General features: G+C 41.5%; 1 protein-coding gene across 3 annotated transcripts; it reads left to right on the top strand.

Annotated features, from left to right (window-relative positions):
- The first annotated feature begins 706 nt into the window (after positions 1-706).
- On the top strand, positions 707-15,763 carry naa25 (N-alpha-acetyltransferase 25, NatB auxiliary subunit). 3 transcript variants are annotated; one of them, XM_076110082.1, is made up of 24 exons: positions 707-786; positions 5,669-5,754; positions 5,954-6,092; positions 6,190-6,308; positions 6,468-6,542; positions 6,626-6,733; positions 6,922-7,000; positions 7,764-7,875; positions 7,957-8,046; positions 8,892-9,064; positions 9,175-9,287; positions 9,375-9,582; positions 10,890-10,979; positions 11,063-11,243; positions 11,860-11,959; positions 12,052-12,203; positions 12,291-12,416; positions 12,572-12,815; positions 13,094-13,217; positions 13,307-13,372; positions 13,454-13,551; positions 13,627-13,737; positions 13,842-13,982; positions 14,803-15,763. In XM_076110082.1, the coding sequence occupies exons 1-24, from the start codon at positions 726-728 to the stop codon at positions 14,923-14,925; spliced, it is 2,919 nt and encodes a 972-aa protein (XP_075966197.1). In that variant the 5' UTR covers positions 707-725; the 3' UTR covers positions 14,926-15,763. The 3 variants fall into 3 exon arrangements, with proteins under 3 accessions (XP_075966197.1, XP_075966274.1, XP_075966347.1); XM_076110159.1 differs by lacking the exon at positions 707-786 and adding an exon at positions 5,126-5,265; XM_076110232.1 differs by lacking the exons at positions 707-786; positions 5,669-5,754; positions 5,954-6,092 and having other exon boundaries at positions 6,424-6,542.
- Positions 15,764-17,445: the final 1,682 nt, after the last annotated feature.

Genomic DNA, 17,445 nt, shown 5'->3' with positions numbered 1-17,445 from the left:
AAAACAAGTATGATGTAATCGGGCTGAGTGGTTGTTTATATTGCACATGAATGCATAAATGAATGAGGAAATGTCAGTAATCTTTGTTTAATATTTATTTCCTTGATCTAAAACATTCTTTATTTTATACAGTTCTGCAATGAACCGACTGTTAATATTTTGTTTTAATAGTTTAAAACTGCCAATACTCAAGTAAAGTACAAGTACTTCAAATTGTACAGTACTTGGAGTAAATGTACTCCAATGTTACATTCCACCACTGCAGTCTGGATTTCTAAATGTAGGAGGAAGTAACAGTAAAGTACATATTCTAAAGTACAGTACTTAAACAACATTAACATATATATACTTTATATATAATTCAATTAAAATGATCCCCAGCAAACCCTATCTGCAACATAATGCATCACTAATCCTAATAATATACATTACTACAAAATGTGAAATGAGTCATTTTACTATCGCTACTTTAAATAAATATACTTAATAAAATAACATAATACTTTTGCACTTTTTGAATGCAGGGCTTAGTTTTAAAAGAGTACACTACACTACTTCTACACTGTGGTATTCCTAGTAAAAAGTACTACCTGAGTACTTCTTTACCACAGACTGCAGCACACACACTCATGCATACATTTAATGTAAACCCTTTGCCCTCCGCGAGGCAGCTCCGCAGTACGCATGCGTGAACATTTACCCCCCCCCAGCAGGTAAACTCCACCATGGCGGCGGCGCGAGGCCATGTGCAGGACCCCAACGACAGGAGACTCAGACCTATATACGGTGAGGACTCAATGGGGACTTTTACATGAATTTAAGAAACATCCTCGTGCTCTATATACCGGTGCACGTGCGTTAAAGTGGAAGCTTGTTGGGAGTCGGAGAGGAGCACCGATGAGGCCCCACCAAACCACGGTCTCTGCTGCCTGCAGCGCCCAATGACAGAGCACCTTATCCGGTCTATAAGCCGGAGTAGGACATGGGTGTCTGGATCAAAATTTAAAAACAATTATATTGTTAAAGCAATGAATGAATCGGAAATGTCTGTCCTCCTGTTTGGCATCATTCTCAAAGTCGAACTCCTTTTTTATTTTTTTGCTAACGGTCGCTATTTGACAGCTAGCTAGCATGCTAATCTGTCAGCTAGCTAGCATGCTAATCTGTCAGCCTATAGCATAGACTGGCTACAACTGTAGGGTATGTTTTAAAAATAGAAAGGTTGTTTATTAATGTGGTTTGCGTGCTTCTTGTTGACGAGTATTTCCGTTGTAGTTATAGCTGTCCGCGTCCAGTCTGAATCTGGAGTCGCTCTGTAGCTAGCTAAGTGTTAGCTCCCGGCTAGCATCTGGTTCATAATAGTGGAAGGACAATGCTTCAAGCTAACTTCAGCTAGCTAGCATGGAGCTGTCACAGCTCACGGACCTCTACTAAAGAGGGGCTGATACATAGTAACTCACATTGACTATGTGTGTTTTTATAAGTGAGCAGTGCTGGAAGAAGTATTCAGATCAGGTCCTAATATCACACTAGAAATACTTCACTAAAAGTAAAAGTCCTGCCTTCAAAACCATAAGTAGCTATCAGCTAAATATATGAAAAGTAAAAGTACTTATTGATCAACAATGTTCCCTGTCAGTATTTTACTATTGTATGTGATGATTCTGGATTATTATTCCTGCTGCATTAATGTGTATGTTGCATGTTAACTCCTTTATATCCTGTTGTCTAGTTTAATCTGCATCAATGCATCATATTCTATAAGATCATCATATGTTTGTAGCGTCTGTCCTGTGTGAACCACGTATCTCTCACAAACATTCAACATCAACACATAAAGAAACACTTCATCCTTCAGTTTATCACAAACATTCAATATCAACACATAAAGGAACACTTCATCCTTCAGTTTATCACAAACATTCAACATCAACACATAAAGGAACACTTCATCCTTCAGTTTATCACAAACATTCAACATCAACACATAAAGGAACACTTCATCCTTCAGTTTATCACAAACATTCAACATCAACACATAAAGGAACACTTCATCCTTCAGTTTATCACAAACATTCAACATCAACACATAAAGGAACACTTCATCCTTCAGTTTATCACAAACATTCAACATCAACACATAAAGGAAACACTTCATCCTTCAGTTTATCACAAACATTCACATCAACACATAAAGGAACACTTCATCCTTCAGTTTATCACAAACATTCAACACCAACACATAAAGAAACACTTCATCCTTTAGTTTATCACAAACATTCAACATCAACACATAAAGGAACACTTCATCCTTCAGTTTATCACAAACATTCAACATCAACACATAAAGGAACACTTCATCCTTCAGTTTATCACGAACATTCAACATCAACACATAAAGGAACACTTCATCCTTCAGTTTATCACAAACATTCATCATCAACACATAAAGGAAACACTTCATCCTTCAGTTAATCACAAACATTCATCATCAACACATAAAGGAACACTTCATCCTTCAGTTTATCACAAACATTCAACATCAACACATAAAGGAACACTTCATCCTTCAGTTTATCACAAACATTCAACATCAACACATAAAGGAAACACTTCATCCTTCAGTGTATCACAAACATTCAACATCAACACATAAAGGAAACACTTCATCCTTCAGTTTATCACAAACATTCAACATCAACACATAAAGAAACACTTCATCCTTCAGTTTATCACAAACATTCATCATCAACACATAAAGGAACACTTCATCCTTCAGTTTATCACAAACATTCAACATCAACACATAAAGGAACACTTCATCCTTCAGTTTATCACAAACATTCAACATCAACACATAAAGGAACACTTCATCCTTCAGTTAATCACAAACATTCAACATCAACACATAAAGGAACACTTCATCCTTCAGTTTATCACAAACATTCAACATCAACACATAAAGGAACACTTCATCCTTCAGTTTATCACAAACATTCAACATCAACACATAAAGGAAACACTTCATCCTTCAGTTTATCACAAACATTCAACATCAACACATAAAGGAACACTTCATCCTTCAGTTTATCACAAACATTCAACATCAACACATAAAGGAACACTTCATCCTTCAGTTTATCACAAACATTCAACATCAACACATAAAGGAACACTTCATCCTTCAGTTTATCACAAACATTCAACATCAACACATAAAGAAACACTTCATCCTTCAGTTTATCACAAACATTCACATCAACACATAAAGGAACACTTCATCCTTCAGTTTATCACAAACATTCAACATCAACACATAAAGGAACACTTCATCCTTCAGTTTATCACAAACATTCAACATCAACACATAAAGAAACACTTCATCCTTCAGTTTATCACAAACATTCACATCAACACATAAAGGAACACTTCATCCTTCAGTTTATCACAAACATTCAACATCAACACATAAAGGAACACTTCATCCTTTAGTTTATCACAAACATTCAACATCAACACATAAAGGAACACTTCATCCTTTAGTTTATCACAAACATTCAACATCAACACATAAAGGAACACTTCATCCTTCAGTTTATCACAAACATTCAACATCAACACATAAAGGAACACTTCATCCTTCAGTTTATCACAAACATTCATCATCAACACATAAAGGAAACACTTCATCCTTCAGTTAATCACAAACATTCATCAACACATAAAGGAACACTTCATCCTTCAGTTTATCACAAACATTCAACATCAACACATAAAGGAACACTTCATCCTTCAGTTTATCACAAACATTCAACATCAACACATAAAGAAACACTTCATCCTTCAGTTTATCACAAACATTCATCATCAACACATAAAGAAACACTTCATCCTTCAGTTTATCACAAACATTCAACACCAACACATAAAGGAACACTTCATCCTTCAGTTTATCACAAACATTCAACACCAACACATAAAGGAACACTTCATCCTTCAGTTTATCACAAACATTCAACATCAACACATAAAGGAACACTTCATCCTTCAGTTTATCACAAACATTCAACATCAACACATAAAGGAACACTTCATCCTTCAGTTTATCACAAACATTCAACATCAACACATAAAGGAAACACTTCATCCTTCAGTTTATCACAAACATTCAACATCAACACATAAAGAAACACTTCATCCTTCAGTTTATCACAAACATTCACATCAACACATAAAGGAACACTTCATCCTTCAGTTTATCACAAACATTCAACATCAACACATAAAGGAACACTTCATCCTTCAGTTTATCACAAACATTCAACATCAACACATAAAGGAACACTTCATCCTTCAGTTTATCACAAACAGTCAACACCAACACATAAAGGAACACTTCATCCTTCAGTTTATCACAAACATTCAACATCAACACATAAAGGAACACTTCATCCTTCAGTTTATCACAAACATTCATCATCTACACATAAAGGAACACTTCATCCTTCAGTTTATGACAAACATTCATCATCAACACATAAAGGAAACACTTCATCCTTCAGTTTATCACAAACATTCAACATCAACACATAAAGGAACACTTCATCCTTCAGTTTATCACAAACATTAAACATCAACACATAAAGAAACACTTCATCCTTCAGTTTATCACAAACATTCAACATCAACACATAAAGGAACACTTCATCCTTCAGTTTATCACAAACATTCATCATCTACACATAAAGGAACACTTCATCCTTCAGTTTATGACAAACATTCATCATCAACACATAAAGGAAACACTTCATCCTTCAGTTTATCACAAACATTCAACATCAACACATAAAGGAACACTTCATCCTTCAGTTTATCACAAACATTCAACATCAACACATAAAGGAACACTTCATCCTTCAGTTTATCACAAACATTCATCATCAACTCATCTGGAGATGCGTGGTTTTCACTTGAAACTCTTCAGCTGCAGTGACATTAAAATATAGTTTGTAACTCATTAATACGTGAGCTAGTCTCTCTTGTCTTTGTCATCCATTGCTGGAGCTTCAGGGCTGCATAGTTTAACTCATCAACGCAGGATCTGAGCGATGCGTCCGTGTTCCTCACATTTCTGTCGGCCTTCGTTAACTTCTGGTTCTCCTGTGGTGCCGGTTTGAACAGAGAGAATAGACATGACATAACCACAGCCTGCTGTCTGCTGCACTTAATTTAGGCACCCAGCTGTCCTGAGGAGGCTGAACTGAGGTGTCTGTTTGTGTCCGTCTGCATGCTTTAACATTTACCAACCATTCAGAAAGAGTTATGGTGACAGTTAACAAATATGAGATATGAGAATGCAGCTGCTCATCAAGCAGCTGTATTGCAGTAGATTGTGCATGATTTGCTCAGTAAGCATTCTCTGTGATTGTAAATTCCTCCCCCATCTATTTATTTACTTTATTATTTTTGTCTTTAACGAGGATGTATGTGTTTATGCTGGGACAGCATTCTCAGAAATTCTTGTTTAATTTGACCATATATGTATGGAGATCTACATTGTAATACACGCAGTATTATTGCACATTTTATTCTAACTTGTATGTAGGATGCATTCAAGTCTTAACATTCACCATCATTAATGTGATCATGTTGTCCTCTTCTGTTTCAGATTATCTTGATAATGGCAACAATAAGATGGCGATACAGCAGGCCGATAAGCTGCTGAAGAAACACAAGGACCTGCACTGTGCCAAGGTGGGCGACTCAGTCAGAATATATACTCTTTGATAATTATGGGTGCATATGGAACTGGTGAGTCAGCAAACTCCAGTTATTTTACATTTGGGACCTAAACTCAAGATAAACCTACTCAAGAGCACGAAGTTTGGCTAAATGTCCCTAAATATAGACTTACTCCTAAAATACCTATATTGTGGTATTGTTTCCTGATCAGGTCCTAAAGGCGATCGGCCTTCAGAGGACTGGGAAGCAGGATGAAGCCTTCACTTTGGCCCAGGAAGTGGCCACTCTAGAGCCCACCGACGACAACTCGCTACAGGCTCTGACTATTCTGTACAGGGAGATGCACCGCCGTGAGTACACACACACACACACACACACACAGGTACACACACACGGGTACTAATGGTCTGGTGGCCGCATGCTGAATATGGTGCCGCTTGTTCACAGCGGAGTTGGTCACCAAGCTGTACGAGGCGGCGGTGAAGAAGGTTCCTCTGAGCGAGGAGTACCACTCTCACCTCTTCATGGCGTACGCTCGCGTCGGCGAGTACAAGAAGATGCAGCAGGTGAGGAAGGCTCACGTCCACGCTCTGCAGATATAACCTGCAGGCACACGTGACTAACAGCTGTGGCTTTTGTGCTCCGTTGGTAATTTTTTTTTAAAAATGGACATGTAATCAGAATAATGAAGAGGATGTTGATGACTGCATCTTGGCACTTTACAGGCGGGAATGGCCTTGTATAAAATCGTCCCCAAGAATCCATATTACTTCTGGTCTGTCATGAGTCTGGTGATGCAGGTATGGGCGGACTGGTTTACTTCCACGTTCCCTAAATATTGTCATTATTCTGGAAAACAAAACGCGTTCTGTTTGATGTGCAGGCCATCTCAGCACAAGATGAAAAACTGGCCCAGACCATGTTCCTGCCTCTGGCTGAGCGCATGGTGGAGAAAATGGTGAAGGAGGAGAAGATTGAGGCAGAAGCAGAGGTGAGTAACGGGACCTGAAGGATTTTTATTTGAGTTTGAAGGAAAAGTTCACCCAAAAGCTGTTTCACCCTCTAAACCCCCGAGTGTTTTTTGCTAATTTTCCAAGAAACGTCTTATATTTGGGCTAATTCAGATAAGTTGTTGATGCTGTTTACAGATGTTTCTGCATTATTTTTATGTGCCTGTAGGTGCAGCTGTATTATATGATCCTGGAGCGCTTGGGAAAGTGTGTGGAGGCTCTCGATGTGATCAGAGGTCCACTCGGGGGTATGTGTTTCTGTGTTTTTATGTTTATGTACTTTAAAGTTCATCATTGATGACGATCTAAGTTACTACAAGGAACTTTGAACTGGTTGTGAAACAGTCTCAAGTTAATCCTGATGCCTCTTTATGACCTACATACACAAAAGAGACCAGAAGCGACACATTGGATACTTCTATCTAGTTCTTTTTAATGCAAGTCAGCGGGTACGATTCCCCGCGTCAAGCGATATCTGGCTCATCGCCGTATTGCTGGACCCGCTGGAGGGAAGGGAGGCACGGGAGAACCAGAACCAGGACTGAGAGGGGCAGACTGTCAGACCCTGCTGCAGTAAAATGAGAGGTTTTCTAAAGAGACTCTGGTGCTCAGAAACACTACCACTTTAGTCCACAGGGGGCGCCAGAACCAACGTAAAGTGAAAGTTCCTGGTAGTAACTTTAATCAGCATCTATTTAAATGTGCTGGTGTTAGCCAGCCGGCAGGTTTTCAGCCGCTGTTCTTTTGGTAAGACGTCTTAACATCAAAGAAGTGAAATTAGAACGAGAGCATTAGTAAGATAGTACGCAAATGATGCAGAGCAGCAGAAGTAAAACACTGATGCACTAAGACAATAACATCCACTGTTCAGTATTTGTTGTAAAGCAATGTGAAGCAGACAGAAGAGATGATGAACTCTGTTAATAACCACATTTTGCAGAAAGACATAAATACAATATTAACCAATAATCTTTATAAAAGATGTATACTTGTATCTGCATCCTCCCACAGAGAAGCTGACCAGCGAGCTGCAGAGCAGAGAATCTAAGTGCATGAAGCTCTACCGGAGACTACAACGCTGGCCGGAGTGCAACTCGCTGGCCCACAAGCTGCTGCTCAAGAAGTGAGGACAGACCTTTATTTAACAATCAGTCTCTGTGAGAGAAGAACTACCGATGAGACAAACCTGTGTTTCTGTTTCCAGTCCTGACGACTGGCAGTTCTACCCCTCCTACTTTGACTCTCTCTTCCACCTGATCGATCAGTCGTGGAGTCCTCCTGAAGAAGGAGAACAGTGAGTACAAATGTGTTTTAATCTTTAATAGTTCTGGTCAGAAGACCTCTGACCAACACGTGCACTGAGCAGGAAAATGAACCGTCCAGAATATAACTCCCTCAGGTATTAAATGCCTGGTGAAGGTAGAAGACAGAAACATAGCTGTTATTAATCAATAAATACGTTTTTATTCACTGAATTCACCATAAATGTGAATCTGTGTGTTGACAAGAATCTGTCGATATGACACTAGAGGTTAGGATTATATATATTACGATACTATAAGCAAGGTGATATATTTCGATTTGTATTAAATTTGTTAATTTTTCGTCCAATCAGAACAGTCGGATCTGCGTTCACGTTTATCACACTTCCTGTAGCTTCATAGCGCCGCTTTCTGGCACCAATCTCTGCACGTAAACTATTCATTATTATTGAATCCAGTGTTTTTGAGAACCGATGAGTATTATACAACATAATATCACCATACTCAAGTGTAACAACAATCTGTTATAATCTACATCAACACAGTGTTCATGAGCTGATCTTTATTTTAGTTTTGAACCTTTATCTCCTTCACACCTGTCTGCATGCAGGTGTTTAAAGTCCGCCACTAAACCACCACTATCGTCTGTTTTAAACTGCAATCAATTCAAATCTTTGTACCGCTGCAGTGCTGTTCTTTTACCAGATATGTGTGTGTGTGTGTGTGTGTGTGTGTGTGTGTGTGTGTGTGTGTGTGTGTGTGTGTGTGTGTGTGTGTGTGTGTGTGTGTGTGTGTGTGTGTGTGTGTGTGTGTGTGTGTGTGTGTGTGTGTGTGTGTGTGTGTGTGTGTGTGTGTGTGTGTGTGTGTGTGTCTGCAGCTGCTCGGAGGGTTCGGTTCACCACACGGTGGCCGAGGTGGTGAGCTTCGTGGAGGAGAGGGTTTCGGGGGAGGACGGCAGAGACTCGTGCTCACTCAGAGGACCCTATTTAGCTCGGCTCGAATTAATGCACAGACTGAGAGAAAGGGGCTGTCCTGAAGAGAAACTGTTAGGTAACAAACACACGGACTGTAACAAACCGTTGCTTTTTGCCCCTTTCTTGAGTCCCCCCCCCTCTATATTTACCTGGTGCTTTAGCCTTTTTGTATGTGGCTTCAAACAGGTGAGCCTTTAGAGCTAATGGTGCAGTTCTTTGGGAAGTTTGGAGACAAACCCTGCTGCATCACCGACCTAAAACTATACCTCCACCTGCTCGCTCCCGAACAACCCGTGCAGGTGAGTCTCCGCAGCATTGCTGGAATGTGAAGCGGCGGGTCGGGCTGTGAAATTGATGTCCTCCCATCTTTATTTCTATGTGTTTAGTTCATCAACCGTGTGAGTGAAGCGGTGCCCCTGGGGGAGCAGGGAGAGGACGGGTTCGCTTTCCCAGAGGACACCAAAGCGCTGCAGAGGCATCTGTGCGTGAGTCAGCTGAGTCGAGCCCTCGGGCTGCATCACGCTCTCGACCCCGACGGGAAGCTGCGGCTCATCGCCGAGCTCAAAGCTCACTATCGTCACGGACTCAAGTTTGGTAAGAGCGTCTCCTTTTTGTTCCCTCTTAAACCTTTCTGGGGATAATCGGATTGTTCACGGAGCGAAGAAGGCGTGAAATCACGACGACAAAGTGTAAATGTCGCCGCTGTTCATCGCTGCATTGGTTCCGCTCACGGCTTTGATTCACCGTCATGGCGGTAAATCAGTGACGGTGTTTTTCTGTCTTTATTCGTCGCCGTTTGCACTTTACACTGACAACAGGAAGCGCCGCAGTCGTTGTGTTGCTCTTCAGGACTCACTGGATGTTAGACAGGAAGTATCCAGAGGTACAGAGGAGGAGAACATGGTGGCAATTTGCTGAGTTAATTTCCTGCTTTAATGTTTCTCTTTTTGTTCGTCTCATCACTGTTTCCTCTTTTTCTTGCTTGTCCACCTTCTTGTCTCGCTGTTTTTTAAGACGCTTAGTCGTCTCCTTTACACTCTTTAAGGTCCACCAGAGGGGCGTTCACTGACCTGTTTTATATCAGACAACTAAACGTTAACATCTCTTTAGCTTGCGTTAAACACAAACCTGATTTCAGACTTGCAGACGAGGGAACAGGAAGTGTAAAATCCTCCCAGCAACCAAATAATCCAAATGTTTGTTCGTGTTGCACGAGCTTGTGTCTCTAGCGACTCATTTGCATATGGAAAGTATCGTACACATGGCTGCATCAGCACTTTATTTAGATTTTAAACCTCATTCAAAACAACAATCTTAAGCATCTCACATGTCGGCTGGAGCTGTGTGTTGGTTTAAAACTTAGCGCCGGGTGTTTCATGAATGTACAGTCAAATATATGACAGAAATATGATTCATGTTTGATGTCAGAGGAGACATGTCTACATGGAGACGTGTTCTTTACTGTCTCATCACAACAATCACGAGCTCAAGCTCAACAGTACTCAGTTAAATATGTCTTTAAAAAATATAAATAAATAAAACAAGACGCCATCTTGATCCCCAAATCTGATTTTATAATAAAACTAAAGTGTTTTTTTAATTTTAAGGTTTAAACTTGAACTATTAGAATCATATTTCAACAACATGGGTATCAAACTTCTCTTCTGTTTTTAAATCATTGCTGCTGCAGACGCGTCTTAAATATCAAGAGTTCATCTCTGAAGTTTGTTAAGATCAGCAATTTTACACTTTTATATTTTCTTACAGGCAACGTTCGTGTACAACCGTTTGATGTTGAGGGATAATTAAACACGGACGCTCAACGTTTGGCCTAAAACCAGTTTTTATTTGTGATGTTGCTGCCGTGGCTTTCGCTGACTCGTGATATCTGTGTTCAACAGGGACGAACGCTCTGAAGACGGAGCTGCAGTTCTCTGATATGTACTGTCTCATGGCAGCTCACGTTTACATCGACCTCTGGAAGGAGACGGGTGAGTGTTTCCTCTCTTCTTCCTGGTGTTTTCCTCCTCCGTGGGCCTCTCTAAACGTCTTCTTGTTGTTGTTTCTGCTGCAGAGGATGAGGACATGGTGTGGCAGTGTCTGGGCGTCCTCCAGGAGGGTCTGTCTCTCAGTCCCTCCAACGCCCAGTTCAAGCTGCTGCTGCTGCTCGTCTACTGTCACCTGGGAGCCTTTGAGCCCGTGGTGGACCTCTACTCCAGTCTGGATGCCAAGCATGTGCAGCACGACACCATCGGGTCAGTGCAAACACACGGTCACCTTTATCTAATCTGTGCCGGTGTTCATCAAGCGTCTCAGAATACCACAGTTATAGTGAGGCTTCCCACGCTGACTTTCATTAGTATTTGTAGACGTGTGTGAATGCGTATAATGTAGGATCTCCTCGTGATGTTTACCAATAAACCTTTTTGCATTCATCTGCAGCTCTGCGCTCTGAAACCCTCTGAACCCCAAAACCCAGCGCCAGGATTGAAAAGCATGTTTTCTTTACACAATCTCCAAAACTACCCCGTTTATCTCAGCCAGAAGCTGTAAACACCAACATTATCGTCAGAGGTTCATCTTTCCGACGGTCTTCGAACACATCGTGTGTGACGAACGCTTCCGTCAGAAAAAGCAGCTGAAACTTAGCTTAAAGTTGTGCTATTTCATCACAAACATTTTATTCTACATTATAAATCTCTCCTCTAATAAAGCGTTCACTTTAACCAGATTGTGTAGAAACATTACATTGTGAGCTGCTCAGTGAAACTATGAAGTCATGATCCTTCTGAGACGTTTGATGAATATGAGACGAGTGTTTACTATTAACATCAACAGAGTTATAAAAACGTTTTCTTTCTAAACCTTTAGCTTCCTGTTGACGCGTTACGCTGAGTCATTGGGTCAGTTCGCTGCAGCCTCCCAGTCCTGTAACTTCTCCCTCAGGTTTTTCCACTCCAACCAGAAGGATGTGAGTCTCTTCGTCTTCTTCATTCTTCTCAACGTTGAACTTTTTACACTAAACCTTAATGTGTCTCATCGTCCCTCCTTCCTACCCACCAGACCTCAGAGTACATCATCCAGGCGTACAAGTACGGAGCGTTTGAGAAAATCCCAGAGTTCATAGCTCTCAGGAACAGGTTGAACCAATCGCTGCACTTTGCCCAAGTGCGCACGGAGCGCATGCTGCTGGACCTGTTCCTGGAGGCCGACATGTGAGGACGCACTCTCAACATCCAGCACTCGGTTGAAGCATCTTCTGCCTTCTTCATTCACACGTTGTCTTTCTTTTGTCTCCTCAGTGTGTTGAGTCTGGAGGAGAGTGTGAAGGCCATGTCTCTGTCTCCAGAGGAGGACGACATCCCGTGGGACACCATGAGGGACAACAGAGACCTCACCGTGTTCACCAGCTGGAACCCGAAGGAGAGGTTAGTCCTGGTGTCATGAGGGTTCTACAGGAAGGAGGAGCGTGAGGTTTAGGTTTAGATTTAGTTGTAGTCTGACTTGGTGCCGGCCGATAACTCAATATTATTTCATTTTAATCCCGTTTTCGTCCCTGAACGAACCCGTTTCCTCCCCACAGAGAGCTGACTGAGGAGCACCGGCGGCGCTCTCTGGAGGAGGAGTCCGTCTGGCTGAGGTTACGCTCTCTAACGCTTCGCCTCCTCGCCTCCTTGTCCTCGCCGGGTCACACGCCGACGCAGCAGAACTCGGGGACGACCAACGAGAACGGAGTCGGAGACGAGCCGTCGATCCTCGGCGGCCTGCTCGCTCAGCTCCACCTCACTCTGCAGACGGCCGCTCAGATAGCAGAGAGACGCACGCAGGTACGTTTAACCAGCAGGACGTGTGTTTATAATGAGCTGAGTCACTGAAACACACATCAACACCAGCCTACAGCCGTCTCAGACATGAATACTCAATAATATCAAGAGAAGACAAAGGAGACAGAAAGGATTTGGGATTTGTCCAATTTTAAGAATGAGGACAGAAATCTTTGCCAGATCTTATAAAACGTATTTATGAAGGATGAAGCAGACCAGCTGCTCACTGACGAGACTGACTGGAGTTCGCTGCTGTAACGAGTGTTTCTGTTGCGCTGCAGTATCCCTTCCTGGGCCCCCCCTCCACCCGCCTGCTCTCCGCTCTGTCCAGCGGCAGCTGTCAGTGCCAGGCTGCTGCCCTGCAGCTGTCTGTCCACCTCCAGGAGCTGGAGACCGCCGGACTCGGTGAGGAGAGACGTCGGTGACGTGAAGCACGTCGAAGCTCGCCTCGTGCTCCTCCACTCACCGCTGCTTTCTTTCTTTACCTCTCTTAGACGAGTCGTCGGAGCTTCAGACCCAGATCTGTAACGGTTTCAAATCATTAGTAGTTCAGCTTCAAGGTGAGACATCTCTGCACACAGAGCTGCAGAAGTTTATTCTGCGTCTGTTACGCTTCATGCTTTGTTTCTTTCTCTGCACAGAAATACTGAATAAAGGAAAAGGAGATCTATTGGAAATGAAAGAGAGCAAATTAAAAACCTGGCCCTCCTTATTAGAAAACCTAATCTTCTTTGTTGAGGTGAGAAGTGACTTTCCTACCGACTGTAGACTGTAACTGTGATGTGTTGGAGTAACACGATGTTATTGTGCACAGACGGTGTGCATAGTCTTGTGGATGGCTAGTCACTGTGCCAAGATCCTCCGACCGCTGAAGACGAGTCTACAGAAGAAGAAGAAGAAGAAAAAGGATACAAACACAGCTCTGGTACGGTTCCTCCGCTTTAACCCTCTGAAACGCGCATGTTTCTATTAAATACCACAGTGTTCTAGAGTTCACTGGGCTGAGCTGATGGTTCGTATCTCCTGCAGCCGGCGGTGGTGTGCGGGTTCCAGGAGCTGACGGGGAGCTTGCAGGACCTGCTTACCCAGGCGTTGGAGTATATAAAGGGGCAAGAGATCGGCATCACGGCCCTTAAGCTGGCCGGGTTAAGCTTGGAAGGACAAACGCAGGTGAGTGTGCCGACCAGACGGCAACCTCTTGATAAGTGAAGCCTCTTAAAGCTGCATTCTCTCTAGTGTCCACCAGGGGGCGACTCCTCTGGTTGTATAGAAGTCTATGAGAAAATGACTCTACTTCTCTCTTGATTTATTACCTCAGTAAACATTGTAAACATGAGTTTATGGTCTCAATCTCTAGTTTCAAGTCTTCTTCAATACAGCATGATGTTCATTTAGTACATTATGGTCCATTTAGAGTCACACAGACCATAAAGCAGGGGATGCTTTAGGGCGGGGCTACACGGTGATTGACAGGTCTCTACCAGAGACATATATGGCGTATCTACGTCACTCCTCCTCAGTCCAGATATGGTCACTTCCTGTTCACTGGTTGCAAAAAAAACAAGATGGCGACGACCAAAACACCGAACTGGAGGCTTTAAAACATTTTTTTAAATGCAGCTTTGTAGGTACGGACATTTAAAACAAAATAAATATGTAAAACAATAACTGAACGATTCGTTTACACTTCAAAGATTAACTTCCTCATATTTTATTTTTCTTTTGAAGCATGATGCGTTTACTAGCTGCAGTTCTTTGAACAACCTTGTGTTGTAAAATGACAGATAAATTAAATTTGTCACCTTATAATATTTGTGCTGCAGACGAACAAATGATCACAGATGACTTATTTAATCTTTATAAATAAATCTAACAGAAAGTAACGTCTGTTTGAGTTCATGACATGTGGTTCTCTTAAACATGGCTTTGATGGGAGGAACGTTATATTATATTTAATGTCATATTTCATGTTTTATTCTCTGTGTTTCAGGACGAGGAGTCGTTTACGAAGGCTGCTATGGACAAAGTGCAGAGCAGTTACCTGCGCTCACTACAGGAGGCGGGAGATCTGCTGAAGAAGAGAGCAGAAACAATAAAGAGCCTCAAGATCTGAACACCATCCCACCGCCCAAATAACGATGACTCTACCCCCCCCCACACCACCACCATCAGCCCCCCCCACACCGCCGTCTGTCAGCCCACCAGCTCACTACGAGTCCTACAACCCAAAAACACTCAACCTCCTTCCTATCCTGCATATATTTCTCAACTCAGCGTTTGTGAGCTCTCAATCTGGATTTTTATTTTGCTCGTCTTCCACCTCAACACACACACACACACACATCAACACACATGCACATCAGGAACATCTGCAGCTCTTCTAGCACACAAGCTTGTAAGTAAACTCATGAATTTCTACAGCGGTTCTAGTGAAAATGAGGAATAAAGACGTGCTCTTTTTTAAATAAAGAAAAAGAAACGGAGCAAAATTAGGAAATATGAATAAGCAGTTTTAGAAGTAATCTAATAAATGATTGTACATAGTAAAGAGCAACTACCACAACTTAAATAAGAATATAATAAGACACAATAAACCAATATTCTGTTGGTTTGTTCGTTAAGTTGTTCCTTTCTATTCCTCTTTGTTTAGTTTTTCTCTGGTGAGAACAATCAAAATAACACACACACACACACACTGGGACTGTTAACACTACGGAGGAAAGTTATCTCAATGCGCTGCTTTTCCAGATGTTTCTGTCCGTCGAGAGCAGCAGGCACAACTTATGGACGCCTGCAGACTGAAGTTTGCCTTTCAACAATTCTTTTGTCACAATCCTTTTGTTTTCGTTGCTTTGTGTATCTCGTGTTTCTCTTTTAAAGTGGAACCACGTCTGTAGTTGCAGTATTATAAAGAGCAGTAGTGGGAGGAGTTAAAGGAGGTTTTTAAAGCCGTTCTTGTTTCTTTTCTTTCTTTTTATACCAGTAGACGTGCTTATGAACACGTCGGCCGTGGAGTCAGGTCATTTAAGCACAAAAACACACAAAATTATGATTATTTAAGAGAACGTGTGATTATCTTGAGATGAATCTTCACCCTGTTTCAACTCAACTCCCTGATCTGTTACTGCAGTCATTGAAAGACTTTGGAGCAGAATGCATCTTCATGCAAAGATAAATTATGACCTATTACAAATACACGTGCAGACATTAATATAATCAGCTAGAATGCATCCACAGTCTGTGTTCCAGTTTGGTCCAGACACCAACGTAGGAGAAGATTTTGGACTTTTGACACAAACTAAGGAAGTCCTGAGAGACAAGTGAGGGAAATAAATGCTGGTGGTTCATTGTCGGAGTCTGATCCAAATAGTTTTATGACTTAGTGACAATCCTTCACATTTCAGTCCCGGTTGATTTACAATTTCGTGATATATTTTGTGTGTGTGTGTGTGTGTGTGTGTGTGTGTGTGTGTGTGTGTGTGTGTGTGTGTGTGTGTGTGTGTGTGTGTGTGTGTGTGTGTGTGTGTGTGTGTGTGTGTGTGTTTGCAACAGAGAGCACTTTTCAGGAATCTTCCCACAGACAACCAGTTTAATATACAATATATGAATATTGCAATACTTTAATTAGTAGACCAGAGGGTCAATCACTATTGTTACCTGCTTCAGAGATATTGATATTAAAATCTTACAGAATGCCACTTTAAGAAAAGGTCAAAAATAGATTTTTCCAGGATAATTAAAGTGTTTGTTGTTGTAGTACTCATTTCAGCCACAAGAGTGCACTGAGTCGTATTTATAACATGAGAGGTAGTGGTGCACTTCAGCCCCCTGTGGCCAGAATGAGTATTACAACAACAAACACTTTAAAAAATGATTTTAACCTGCCAAAACTTATTTAACCTTGTTTCAACAGATGAACTATAATAACCTGTGCTTAAGTCATAAACACAGAAGAGAAAACTTATTTAATTTCTCCCTTGACCCTCTGGGCTTCCGTACGGACTGTTCTAATCAGGATGAGATGCAGCTCTGTGGAATATTATATCCTGTTAAAACAGCTCAAACCCAGTCGTGGTGTGTTTCACAGACAAACGTTGGACCTAATTGTAAATATGAAGTCGAGGCAGCAGAACAGTTTTTAATAATCAGCTGCAGTAGAAACAAAAAGATTTTCCCCGTGTTCATGTTTTATTCTTTCCCGTTTTAAGTCTCATGAACCAAAAACTGCTTCATCAGCTTCAGCATCTTCTCACAAACATGTTCTATTATTATTCATAACCAATGAGAGATAAAGACTGACGTCGTCGTTGACAGAGATCACACAGGAGCACTGATGGACGGCAGTTTCTTTTATTTCACTATTTTATTAATAATTAGGCAGAACAGCGTGAACGTGAGTAGACGGTGAATCCTCTTCCTTCCTGTTGGTCTTCTATCACATCTGTAATAAATGCCTTTTTTCTTTGAACACTCGAGCCGTCTGTCTGCAGAGAAGACGTTTGTGACCTCACCACATGTTGTTTAGGGTTCAGGATGATGGTTGTCATCTCTCACCACCCTCTTTTGTTAGAAAATGGAAAACAGAAACACTGGAATGTCAAAGCTTTTTTTAAATAAATAAATAAAAAGGTAA

The sequence above is a fragment of the Anarhichas minor genome, unplaced genomic scaffold (assembly GCF_050575085.1).
Source record: "Anarhichas minor isolate MPS153535 unplaced genomic scaffold, ASM5057508v1 ptg000002l, whole genome shotgun sequence".
In the NCBI taxonomy this organism is placed as follows: Eukaryota; Metazoa; Chordata; class Actinopteri; order Perciformes; family Anarhichadidae; genus Anarhichas; species Anarhichas minor.
The sequence above is the reverse complement of the archived record's forward strand: the minus strand, read 5'-3'. Positions and strand labels throughout refer to the sequence as shown.

Coding starts and splice junctions, on each gene's coding strand:
- naa25 (XM_076110082.1), top strand. CDS start 726: ATGGCGGCGGCGCGAGGCCATGTGCAGGACCCCAACGACAGGAGACTC. Junction 8,047..8,891: donor CCTCCTGAAGAAGGAGAACA/GTGAGTACAAAT, acceptor GTGTGTCTGCAG/CTGCTCGGAGGGTTCGGTTC. Junction 13,552..13,626: donor ACCTAATCTTCTTTGTTGAG/GTGAGAAGTGAC, acceptor TATTGTGCACAG/ACGGTGTGCATAGTCTTGTG.